Here is a 13,448-nt window from a genome sequence, read left to right as displayed (position 1 = left end):
AGGGTTGAATTGTTATGACGCAATTGCTCATCATGCATGACTAGTGCATTTTGCTTTTTCATAATTGCGAGAATGTTTGGACATGCATTTTTGTAAAAATGTGTATTTGCCCTGCTGTTTCTGAATGTCATGGTTAATAATCTTCTTCACCCGTGTGATAGGATCCTGCTAAAGCTAAGAAGGAAGAGAAAAATGGTCGACACATGTTGCCATGTCGATCGGTGCGTGTGGCCAGCTCGATAGTGAAATGCAGCTACAAGCCGCCGGGTGGCTGGAGGCAGCATGCATCAGTTGTTTATATGTCTGGTGATTGCAGCGTCTTTTATCACCTACCATCCGCTGCCTTACCTACCCTAGCAGCATGTGCGTCCTTGGCTACATCTTGAACAGTGGAGCAAGAAATTCAACTAAGATATTATTCACGGATAGCACCAGAACGAGCCTGAGTTACCGGTGCGTGGCACGCGCACAATCAATTGGCAACGCTGGTGTCGAGAGATGCAGAGTGGGAAGCTCACAACTGCTGCGTCCTGGTGGGCTGAACAATCGTTGATCACTTTGATGTTTCGCCCGAAGGCATGCATAAGATAACCAGCTGCTATTTTTACTAGTTAAATGTTAAGGTTAATAAGTTTGTTAAATTTGTGTAGCTCTAATTAGGAGTTTTGCAGCCTGTTGAGCCTTTTTCCCGGAATGGGTTGCTCTGTAGTAGTAGTAGTAGAACAAGAAGTGAACATATATGTCACTCATTGGTAGCTGATGGTGTAAGAGCATCTCCAACAGTCGCTGTATCCATCGCTGTATCTAAAAAAGCGACTAGTTTAGCGTGCGAGAGGCGTACTATATCTACCGCGTCGGAACGAGCTGCAAAGTGCTTTTTCAGCGCAAAAATTTAGTGCAGCTGTTGGAAATGCTCTAAGGTAACTAGATGTATATGTCAAAGTTTGAGAAATGAGAATCTAACTGGCCCAGGTTCAAGATACCTACATTTTTAATGGAATGTGTTTGTGTCCAATGATTGGCATGGCCCAGATTCTGGCTGTCGATGTCAATTGGAACATGTAGAATTTTCTTTAGCAATCTTGCTTTATTGCTGAAGCCGCGATCTCATGCTGAAAATTAGCTTCATTTCTACTGTACATATATTGTACTAGCACATACCAAGGAAAGAAGCAATCTTATAGATTAAATATATATTGTGTTCACTTTGTAAATATTTCTTTAGCTAAGTACAAACGTAACTTGGAGCTCATAGAATTCCCATGCATTCCACGGAAACTATGGCGGTGGCAATGTCAATATTTTCTCAATCCACTCAAACGGGTTGCTAGAGCAATCTGGAAGCAACGTTATTATCATACAAATTTTCTGACAGTTCTGAGTTTGTTTTACTAAAACCTTATATTTTCTTGTGTTTATTTATATTTATAATTACCAAGGAGTGGGCAGGGAAGCCCTAGCACCTGAAGCCAATTGTTTGTAACATGACCTTTTTCTATGTGTGTTTTGACTAAGAGATCAATCATTAATGATATTGGAAAAGTCATCTAAATTGGGTGTAGTATTCGATATGATGTTTATTCATGTTAATCCATAGGCAACTCCTTAAGTAATCGTTTCTTCAAGATGGAATCTCTTAAGGGCATGTACATCATAGAGAGCTTAAATAGACGCTGGAGAGAAAGATAAATAACACGAAGCCGGGTTATTAGCTAAGCATCTGTCCCAGCGCACGCTGCTCATTTAAGGCGCTAGCTTGAACCGAAAGAGCTAGTAGTGCGGCTGAAAAAAATGCCGCGCCCAACTTGACTTTCAGCGTGAACGCATAGCCGAATCACCGGGATCGGATGTGAGATAGGGGATGCGTTGTAGATAGCGTAACCAAATCAAATAATTTGCTATGGCGCCCATCCAATGTAATGGAGGAAGTACATCACCAATTCCATAATTGACTCCCTGCTAGAAATTAGCCTAGTAAATATGGAACATTTGGTCGCTCGTGGGGGCCGCTTGGATGCTTTCCGTGATTTAACTGAGATTTCATCACAATATTAAACGGGACATTAATATCCTCACCCCAGTAAATATGGAACGACTGGTATATTCTAGCACAGAGCTCGATCACATAGTATCAGCAGGCACATAATTCGCACCCTGATTTTGCCCCAGAAATTTCGAAGCTATCTTCCCTCCATCTTTAGGTTGGCTATAACTATGAGGAGGGATATAGCTAACGCGTGCGTCACGTGTAACATGAACCTTTTTCTATGTGTGTTTTGAAGAATCGTTTGTTCAAGCTAGAATCTCTTAAAGGCATGTACAACATAGAGTGCCTAGATAAATGCTTGAGAGAAAGGTAATACCGCGACTTGACTTTGGCTAAGCTTCTAGGCTCCCAGCGCACACTCCTTATTTGAGGTGCTAGCTTGAACGGAAAGAGCTAGCGGTGCGGCTGAAAAAATTGCCTTAGCGTTCGACTTGACTTTCAACAGAATGCCCGGATCGTATGTGAGATAGCGGCTGCTTGTAGATGTCGTAACGGAGGAAGTAGATCACCAATTCTTTAATTGACTCCCCGCTAGAAATTACTAGCATTCTGGCCTCGCGGATGCCTTCCAATAATTATACAGGATTTCATCACGGTATTAAATGGGACATTAGTCTCCTCACCCCAGTAAATATGAAATCTTTTCCAGCACCAACTCATCCATCCGTGGGAGTAGGCATCTCAGCACTCGGTCGCATAGTATCAGCACGCACACAATTCGCACCCTGATTTCGTCCCAGAAATTTTGAACCTATCTTCCCTCCATCTTTGGGTTGGCTATAAATATGAGGTGGGATGTATCCAACGCGTGTGTCGTGTGTGACAACTTAGACCCTTCACCAATTTACAATGGTACTGTTACAACTCTTCACCAGTTTACCACTCTTCCAATTTACCTCTCTTCACCAATTTACCACTCTTCCAATTTACCATACCCCCAATTACAATGGTACATTTTAGCATACTTCACCAATTTACGACGGTGAAGTTTGATCGAATCCAGCGCTAAAAAATCAATTCAGGTGGCGTGATTTCCTGAATCATTAATGATATTGGAAAACTAGTAGGCTCCCGGCGCACGCTCCTTGTTTGAGGTGCTAGCTTGAACGGAAAGAGCTAGTAGTGCGGCTGAAAAAAATGCATTAGCTCCCAGCTCAACTTTCAGCGTTGAGAGAATGGTTAAATAGCAGAATCCCTGGAACTTGTGGGGTTAATTAAGGCCTAATTGCTAGGAGATCTATCTTAGCGCCAAAGATAGCGGCTACATTGTAGATGCCATATCCAACTGCATAATTTGCTCTGATCGATGCCAAATCCGAGGTAACAGAGGAGGAAGTGCATCACCAATTTCATAATTGATTCTCCGCTAGAAATAAGCCCAGTAGATATGGAAAGTTTGGCCGCTCGGATGCCTTTCGTTAATTAACCAGGATTTCATCACAATATTAAACGAAACATTAATCTCTTCACCCCAGTAGATATGGAAGGTTTGGTTTTTTCCAGCACTAACTCAGCCAATTCATGGGATTATGCATTTCAGCCTCCATCGCACGGTATCTGAGCAGGCACATAATTCGCGCCCTGATTTTGCCTCTGAAATTCTGAACCTACCTTCCCTCCATCTTTGGGTTGGCTATAAAAATAAGGAGGGGTGTAGCAAACGCGTGCGTCGTGTGTGACGACTTAGACTTTGACTCTTTACTCGTCGAGGAGAGGAGAGGAGACGACGCCTTGCTCCGTCGTCAACTCGGTCACCTAACGTGATCGTCCATTTTCTCGCCGCCGGCTGGTAATCCTCTGTCCGTTGCTTTTGTTGGTTGCATCAATCCACTTGTTGTGAGATGTTTTCGCCCCGATCTAGTTTCCTGTTGTCCTCGTCTTAGATTAGTTTCTTCTGATGCGTTGCGTTTTGTTTTAAATCGGCAGGCAGCAGGGGCTTTTCGTGCATCGGAGCTAAAGCTTCTCATGATTTTCCCATCCTTCTTGACGATATGCTTTTAAGATCGCCTATAGTAGTCTGCTATGTAGACATTACGTTCGTTATTAATTTACAGGCACTGCGGCATCAAGCAACTGGAGCTCGCAGGCCCCTAGGTTCTTGCCTCCTCTTGGGTATCCACTGTCTAGCAATATACACTCAACTCTGATATTGTCCTTCATCCTCTCTCTCTCTCTTTTCAATCGGTTTGCAAACAGCAGTTTTCAAGTTTGCGTAGCAGATATATGTATTTCAGTCAATATATATGTAGTACAAGCCAGGAAGTAGCCACATCGTGAATATAAAGGGTTAAAAACTACCAGACGGAGGATGCTTTACGAAAATACAAGAGGTAGGTTGTATCAGTCATACTTTCGAGTCTTGTGGGTTTTTGTATTTGAAATGATATGATTTGTGTTGTGTGCACATTGTTGTTTGTTGCGTGTTGTGAATGATCAAAAAAGATGAGAAGTTGTGCCGAAATTTTGAGTCCCGAGTACTAATTTCTGTTACTAATTTGTCGCCCACAATCAAGTTTTGCTCCTAGAGAGGAAAATGATTCAGTTATGTGATGACCGGGTAGTAGCAAATATATGCAATAGGGTGGTGCATGTTAAATGTCTAGTGCCTAGCTGTAAATGAAAGCTGATGTAGCCTGATCGATCTGCTACGAGTGCCCGCGTGTGATTTGCTTGATTAGCTGACCAAGTAACATAGCATGATTAGCTGACCAAGTAACATACTCCCTCCGATTCATATTAATTGACTTCAATATGGATGTATCTAGAACTAAAATATGTCTAGATACATCCATATTAGAGTCAATTAATATGAACCGGAGGGAGTAGCAAAATTGTCTCAGCCGAAGCCACAAGTCACGAAGCGGTTGGTACTGCGTTTTGTTTTGGCCCATTCTACATGTGTGGTTAACTAAAAGCAAGAATTAACCAAAAGAGCAGTGATCGACCGATGAGCAACAAGCTAGCATGGTTAAGATATGGAGCTGATTAATTCCTAATTTACCCGTAAAAAGAATTTACACAGTGGGCTGATTGATGTAGCAAGCAATATGTATAGAGGTGAGGAAAGATAACTTTATGACCCAGCGCATTACAGCTTGGCGTCTCCTCGGGCAGAGCGCCAGGCAGCCAAAATTAACTACTACCTTCAGAGAACCGAGCCGTCCGTCCTGCGTATCCGTGTCTATATTAAATACCTCCATAGAGCTGATCCGCTCGTCATGTATACCCGGTAACCACAAGTCATTTAATCACCATGAATTTAATTGACTTGGTTCAGCACGGTCGTGCATGTATTGTACACGTCACCGATCCATGGCAAGGTAAATCCCAGCCACTCATCTAGCTCCCCACAAGAAACGAACGGGAAGGTGATCAAGAGAGAAGCGAAATTAGCACCAACCCATCATCTCCTTCCCGCTCACACCTCCCTCCTCAAAATTGAAACATCTGCAAGTCGACTCTATAAGTAAAGAGCTCTCCTCACACACCGCGTGTGGATTGCGCGTGTGACTATGACTTAGACTTTGACTCTTGCTCGGAGAGGAGAGGAGAGGCCATGGCACTCCGGCCAGATCGCACCGTCAGCTAGAGACGAGGCAGCTGATGACCCCCGGATCAGGAGAGATAGAGCCATGGACGGTAGCCAAACGACGTACGGAGTCGTTATGGCGAGCGACCTGAGATCTTCCAGCAGGTAATCATCCATCCTGAACTAATTTCTTGGTTTACATTGTTTCAGTCCAATCAGTCCCCCTCTTTCTTCTTCTTCCCTGGATAGCACATGTAGGTCTCCTTGTAAGCACGCATGTATAGTTTTTTGATGTGTGCTTGAATCTTAAACAACACATTCGTTGATGGCGGAGATGCCCATTGAAACGGCGGTGGATTTCCGTGGTCTAGTTCGCAACGATGGATGATTGCATGTCTGTATGATTTATCACTGAAAACAATAAATTTATCACTACTGAAAACATTTTTGTACAAACTAAAAAAATGAAACAATAGCCAGTTCCAGGTACAGTTCAGACCCTCTGCTCCGGGGACACCTCCCGGAGATCCCTGCCGTCCGTCTGCGTCCGGCGGCCGGCGCCCGCACGGACGAAGAAGAAGTAGAACCCGACGGCTATGCAGACGGTGGTGAAGACCCAGACGGCGATCTTGAATCCCGCGCTGGGCATGGCGTCGGCGACGCGGGCGGCGACGGTGTTGGCGAGCGCGACGGAGACGCACCAGACGGCCATCCTGACCCGCCACCGCTCCGCCGCGACCGCCGGCGCCGGGTCGTCGCGGCGCAGGAGGTCGAGCTTGGCGAGGCAGCAGTAGAGGAGCGCGATGAGGTAGTAGGTGACGAGGACGAAGGCGAGGTTGCGCGGCCTGTGGCGCGACTGGTAGACGCCCCACGCGAAGCTGCCGGAGAGGAGGAGGAAGGCGAGCGCCAGGATCGCCCAGTGGCCCCACCCCGGCCGCGCCGGGCCCTGGCCCAGCTGCGCCGTCTGCGGCGCCGGCCGCGGCGGCGCGTCCCGCGCCACCGGGTAGGATGTCGCCGCGGCGGTCTCCATGCGCGCGCGCCGGTGCCGGAGGAGAGCGTGGAGGGAGCTCTGCACGTGCTGCCGCGTTGCGGTGAGCACGACGGGAGCTGCCGGCGGTTGGCTTGTATAGGACAGAGTGGCCGCAGATGCGAGGAAAGATCATGGAAGAAGCGGGGCAGATGGAGACGAATGGGCAAGCGCGTCTGACTTTTAGCGCGTCCTCAGGTACGGTCAACCGCTGGACTTAATAAACTACTGAACTGTGACAGTTTCGCAACAAAATCAGCTTGGTGTGAAGAAGATTTCAATAATAATTACAGATTTGTACCCCCAGATGTACTGTTAACGTGTCTCGCCTCACTGATTTCAAGGTAAAATACAGTAGTGAACTATTGTATGGTGATGAAGTGCAAGCAAACCGCATATAGAGAGGCAGGCACACGCAACGACGGAGATACTCGAAGTTCAGGCCGCCGGTTTTGCGACAAAATGTACCACGAATACGTCCAATATATACTTTCCCCGCAAAAGGAAGAAGAACACGTCCAATACTTGGGCACCGGACAACTATCGGATAGCAGTTCTATAATCTCTCCCTTTCCAAATAATAAGTGTACTTTTAGCTTTTGTATTAAGCATATCTCTCGTCTCCTCTGACCAATTTCAGACACCAAATATGTTGGCTTCGGTTGATTTGGGTTAGGTTGTGGACACAAAATCGGATGTCCGGCCACATAAACCCGTTTGGATTATGGCTGCCACGGCGGTTCGACGCATTTGGTATGTCCGAGTGGTATGATTTTCCTCCCAATTTTTCCAAAATATATGAGGAAAAGAGGCAATAGAAACTGAACATGTATAGGAAATGCTACTTTAGGACATTACATAGCTGCACAAATAGTGCAGAATCCAGATAAAAGCCGGAAATTCGTCTTGGCTCCCGGGAGCATTTGCTCCCGGATTTTTGGGGAGCAAATTTTGTTTTTCAAAACTTTTCAAAAAATTCTGAAAAAATCATGCACGTACCTGACCATGGCACGCACCACCTTGTGAAATTTCGCTGCGAAATGTCATCGTCTGCGTCCTGGGCAAAAAATGACAAATTTCCAGATCTGAGATTCATATTTTTGGATCTCATTTCATGTCAGAAATTTGTCATTTTTGTACAGGGCGCATACAATGACATTTCGCAACAAAATTTTACACGGTGGTGCGTGCCATGGTCAGGTACATGCATGATTTTTTTCGGAATTTTTTGACAAGTTTTCGATTTGTTTTAATTTTTCGAAAAAACCGGGAGCAAATGCTCCCGGGAGCCAAATCGCCGCTCCCAAAAGTTTCAATGTAAAATAGGCAAAGTACCATAGATATGTGTGATCACATAACACGTTGGTGAGGATGATGACTCGTTTCTTCTCGAACCAAGCCCTTTGGCCCGGCTCCACGAGGATCAAGTTGGTGCGCATGATCCGGCTCTCCTCCACGAACAACTTGGCCTCGAACACAAGAATTTCGATATAGCTTGTTTGAAGAGGTCGATGAAGGTGGCACATGTGGCCTCTTTTCTCGGCATCACTTCTCGTCCCTCTTGACAATGGCGTCCTTCTCGGCCCTCATCGCCTTCAAGTTCTCACTCAACGCAAGTATCGAAGCATCGCGCTAGAGGTCGACCTTGGTGGCCTCGTGCCACCTTGGCCGAGATGGAAGGGCACCCTTGCCCGTGTCTTCTTCAAGATCAATAGCCTAGCCTCCACTTGAGGCAATCCTTGACCACCCCCCAACAATGGACCATGTGGTATCCCTTTTCCATATAACCTTGAAGTACTCCAAAGCATGGGGAACCTACACATTTGCAAAATGTTAGATGTGCCAAAATTCACAAGCGTGATCATAGCCGGAAGGGAAATGGCAGTGACCTTACCACATCGCCGAAGCTGAGAGGTCACTCATGGGACGCGAAACCCCGTGATCGATCGCCGCACACAACTTGTTGGTTTCTTGTTGGATGTAGCCCCATCTTTTTTGGATTTATAGTTGATGCAATCACTATGAATTCGGAAAGTAGCATGTTCGGCGCTCATTAAATTCTTGGGTGACCTTCCTCCAATAAGAATTCCCTTTTTGCTAGGCACCGCAAATAGGATCTTGGATCATTGCAACCCAAGGTTTCCAGCGCATTACAGCTTGGCGTCTCAGGCAGCCAAAATTAACTACTACCTTCAGAGAACCGAGCCGTCCGTCCTGCGTATCCGTGTCTATATTAAATACCTCCATAGAGCTGATCCGCTCGTCATGTATACCCGGTAACCACAAGTCATTTAATCACCATGAATTTAATTGACTTGGTTCAGCACGGTCGTGCATGTATTGTACACGTCACCGATCCATGGCAAGGTAAATCCCAGCCACTCATCTAGCTCCCCACAAGAAACGAACGGGAAGGTGTTCAAGAGAGAAGCAAAATTAGCACCAACCCATCATCTCCTTCCCGCTCACACCTCCCTCCTCAAAATTGAAACATCTGCAAGTCGACTCTATAAGTAAAGAGCTCTCCTCACACACCGCGTGTGGATTGCGCGTGTGACTATGACTTAGACTTTGACTCTTGCTCGGAGAGGAGAGGAGAGGCCATGGCACTCCGGCCAGATCGCACCGTCAGCTAGAGACGAGGCAGCTGATGACCGCCGGATCAGGAGAGATAGAGCCATGGACGGTAGCCAAACGACGTACGGAGTCGTTATGGCGAGGCGGCGAGCGACCTGAGATCTTCCAGCAGGTAATCATCCATCCTGAACTAATTTCTTGGTTTACATTGTTTCAGTCCAATCAGTCCCCCTCTTTCTTCTTCTTCCCTGGATAGCACATGTAGGTCTCCTTGTAAGCACGCATGTATAGTTTTTTGATGTGTGCTTGAATCTTAAACAACACATTCGTTGATGGCGGAGATGCCCATTGAAACGGCGGTGGATTTCCGTGGTCTAGTTCGCAACGATGGATGATTGCATGTCTGTATGATTTATCACTGAAAACAATAAATTTATCACTACTGGAAACATTTTTGTACAAACTAAAAAAAATGAAACAATAGCCAGTTCCAGGTACAGTTCAGACCCTCTGCTCCGGGGACACCTCCCGGAGATCCCTGCCGTCCGTCTGCGTCCGGCGGCCGGCGCCCGCACGGACGAAGAAGAAGTAGAACCCGACGGCTATGCAGACGGTGGTGAAGACCCATACGGCGATCTTGAACCCCGCGCTGGGTACCCCCAGATGTACTGTTAACTTGTCTCGCCCAGATGTACTGTTAACTTGTCTCGCCTCACTGATATCAAGGGTCAGCTTAGGGCATCTCCAACCGGGCGACCCAAACGGACGCGCTGGGCCGTCCGTTTTGGGCCGTTTGCGTGGCCGAGCGGACGCGCGGACGTCGCCCCGCATCCGCGCGTCCGTTTGGGTCGCGCGCTGCGCCCAACGCGCGGGATTTGGGTCGCCTTGCCCTATGGTATGTTTTTCTTGTAAATTCACTAGAAAAACGCAAAAACATATTATATAAAATATATAAAATAGTTCAAATGCTCAAAATGTATTACACATTACATAGTCCATGTAATCAAGGATAAAGTATTATTCAAATAAAATAAAAAAACGATACAAATGCTCTAGGCTTCAGGATTTCCTTCATCGTTGTTGTTTGCAGCATTGCTGCCTACATGCTGCCACATGTGCTCGACCAAATCAGCCTGAAGCTGGTTGTGTACAGCTAGATCTCGAATTTCATGGTGCGCATGAAGAATGTCCTGGAATGATGCCGGAGCACCTTGAGGAGTAACCAACTCTCCTTGGCCTTCCCGAGTCATTATCAAAGAGTGAATCATCCCGCTCTACCTCAACAATCATGTTATGCATGATTACACAAGCGGTCATCACCTCCCACAGAGTTTGCACATCCCAGGCTCTGGCAGGGTGTCTGACGATAGCCCAACGAGCTTGGAGGATGCCAAACGCCCGCTCCACATCTTTCCGGGCTGCCTCCTGCTCTTTGGCAAATCTTGGACAAACAAAAAGCTCGTAAAACGAATCTTGGACACTATTATCTTGGACACTATTATCTATTTAAAGTAATTCTTGGACAAACAAAAAGCTCGTAAAACGAGGGCGCCTTATTCCTTGAAACGGATGTAGTATTGCAGAAAATGTAAAGGATGATAATAGTGTTTAAAAGGTGCTTCTTATAATAAAAAGTATATCGAGGTTCATGGTTTTACTTGTCTATTCTCTCATAAAGGTGTAGTGGACATAAACAATTCATAAGCACTATAATATTGATAAAACTTCATTATTATGTGAATGATAAGTATTTACATGAGCATCACGTCCTATTTAGAGATGATGCAACACATCTCTCTTATACTCCTCCAGAAAAAGAAAAACTCCATGCAATCTAGAATTAAGAATTAACAGAGTATAACCTTAGATACTTTGACATGATGTTTGAATACCAAATATGTTACCTTAAACAAACAAGATCACCTAGATGTCACTAGATGAAATATAACACATACATTCACTTTATCCCTAGTGAGGTAACAAAAGAAAGGTAAAAATCATAGTATATCTTGAATTTTGTGTTACTATTCAATCACCACCATCATGTTACTCCAACTAATACACAGGTTCCCCCACACATGTTCTCTAATATAGGTTGGATCAAAGCAAGCACTTGAGAACGGGGTAAATAATATGCATCTATTCATGCATCTCACACATAATAGAATTTCAATCTCAAATATCAACTTATAGAACAAAGATCCAGCACAAAGGAATTACATAGATGACCATAATAATGTTAGGCAGCTCATATGGTACTAGATCATTGATAGAACAAGAGAGAGATCAAGCTACTGCCATAAATCCGTAGTCTAGAGATAGACTACTCCCTCTTCATCATGGCTATGCTGGCGTAGATGTTGGGGAGGGTAGACATCCCACGGTGGCGGCTCCGACAATGTTTTTCCCTCCAATCTTTGATGGTTCTGACTCTATTTCGGTTTTTCTGTGTTACACTCTGCCTCCTCTCCGAGATGCGTCGGGGGACCTTTATATATGCATTTTTAGGTCAAGACTTCAAGGTAGGGCTTTGGATGGACAACTGAAGATGCTCGAGAAGGGAAAGAGCATGGGTGGCGCAAGACCCCTCCTGGGCCGCATGTATACAAAGGTCAAGACTTCTTGTTTGAACGTTGAAAGATCCAATCGGTGGAGATGGAGCAAAAGAAAATGCCACATGTATACAAAGGAAGAATATGAGAAATTTGAAGGCTGGGAGCGGCGGAATATATTGAAAAGAGATCCACGAGAGGTTTAACAAGAACCAGTGAGAAAGAAAGAACATAATCATCTCTCACATATCAGTGACACGTAACTAATGAATGTTTCAACAAAACAAGATACCGTAAACTAGATGTGCTTGTATGAATGATATGAAGCAATGTTGTGGATGCAATATGTTTGTACGAAGCTATTAATCGATATTGTGCATGTAATCTTTTTTGTACTACCTGCATCCCAAAGCTTAAGGTTTATATTATTTTTAGAAAGTCAAACTATATCAAATTTAACTAAATTTTTACCAAAAATCATTAACATGCAAAATCCAAAATCAATATCATTAGATAGATAATGAAATATATTTTCATATGGTATCTACAAAATATCATATTTGTTGACAGATTCTTCTAAAGATTTGGCTAAACTTTACTTGGTTTAATTTTTTTAAATATAAGCCTTAAGCTTTGGATGGAGGTAGTATAAATTAGAGGGCTTATTTATTTATTTATTTATTTGTTTTGGAAACTAAGTTTGTTGCATGCTGCAATAGTCGAATGCTACCGGTGCATAATTTACTAGCAGTGGGCGGCATGTTAGTAGCGTGGCGAACGAATGCCACTAAATTTATTTTTTCCACGTCACTAGTGGGCTACTCTGTACTAGTATTAAGTCAAACTATAAGTTTGATCAAGTATGTAGAAAAATACATCAACAACTACCTTGCAAATTTATTTCTATTCATCGTAGCAGTGTTTACAATACATAGTGTGCAAGCCAAGGTCGGGTAGCTGGTCTAAATGGCTGCCAATATTCCAAGGAGCTGGCACATAAAATTGGAACAAGAAAGAACGTTAACTAGGTCGACATCCATTTTGCGACACAAAGTATGAAGGAGATGGTAAGGTTTTTTTTTATGATACTCCCTCCGTCCATAAATAAGTGAACATCTAGCCTTCTAAGGAAATCCACAAATAAGTGTACATCTAGACTTCTTGATATACTTTTTACGTTTAGGCTCCTAGTGCATGCCTTGATCCCAAACCCCATTAATTATTTTTGGTTTCTCAATGTTGTTTTATTGGTTACTAGCATGCACAACATTTATTAGCGCCTAAATCAAAGCATCATCTTAATTAATGAGCAGATTGATTGAAGAAATGAGAGACTTTTTACAAAAAGTTTAAGGTCTCTTGAAAACCGCGCGCGTCCACTTATTTGTGGACGGAGCGAGTAGAGCGGGAGTCCAAGTCAAAACGAACGTACTGCACACCTAGTTCAGTAGGCTTCTCCATGACGTGTTCAGGAACGTATCTGTTAAGGTGGCGGTCGGCTTTGTCTTACCTGCATTTGGAGCTGAAGGTGAGCCGGCAACATGGCATGGCAATGAGATTCCAGCTGGCTATGCTCGTGTCGGGGTGGATTCAGTTGTACCGTCGTGGGAGACATTGCAGCTCGATATCCCTGGAGGTGATGGGGGGGTTACACTCCGAGAGGTGCTGGGAGAAATCATTCTCTGGGAAAAGAAGAACATAAAGCTGCCAGGCTGG

The 13,448-nt window shown here is 44.6% G+C and overlaps 1 protein-coding gene across 1 annotated transcript; it reads right to left on the bottom strand.

The window, feature by feature from the left end:
- Window positions 1–6,056: 6,056 nt before the first annotated feature.
- LOC124659848 lies at window positions 6,057–6,606 on the bottom strand. The gene has a single exon (XM_047197670.1). The coding sequence runs from the start codon at window positions 6,604–6,606 to the stop codon at window positions 6,070–6,072; it is 537 nt and encodes a 178-aa protein (XP_047053626.1). The 3' UTR covers window positions 6,057–6,069.
- Between the last annotated feature and the right edge of the window lie 6,842 nt (window positions 6,607–13,448).

Source organism: Lolium rigidum, chromosome 6 (assembly GCF_022539505.1).
Source record: "Lolium rigidum isolate FL_2022 chromosome 6, APGP_CSIRO_Lrig_0.1, whole genome shotgun sequence".
In the NCBI taxonomy this organism is placed as follows: Eukaryota; Viridiplantae; Streptophyta; class Magnoliopsida; order Poales; family Poaceae; genus Lolium; species Lolium rigidum.
This window is presented reverse-complemented; position numbering and strand designations above follow the sequence as displayed.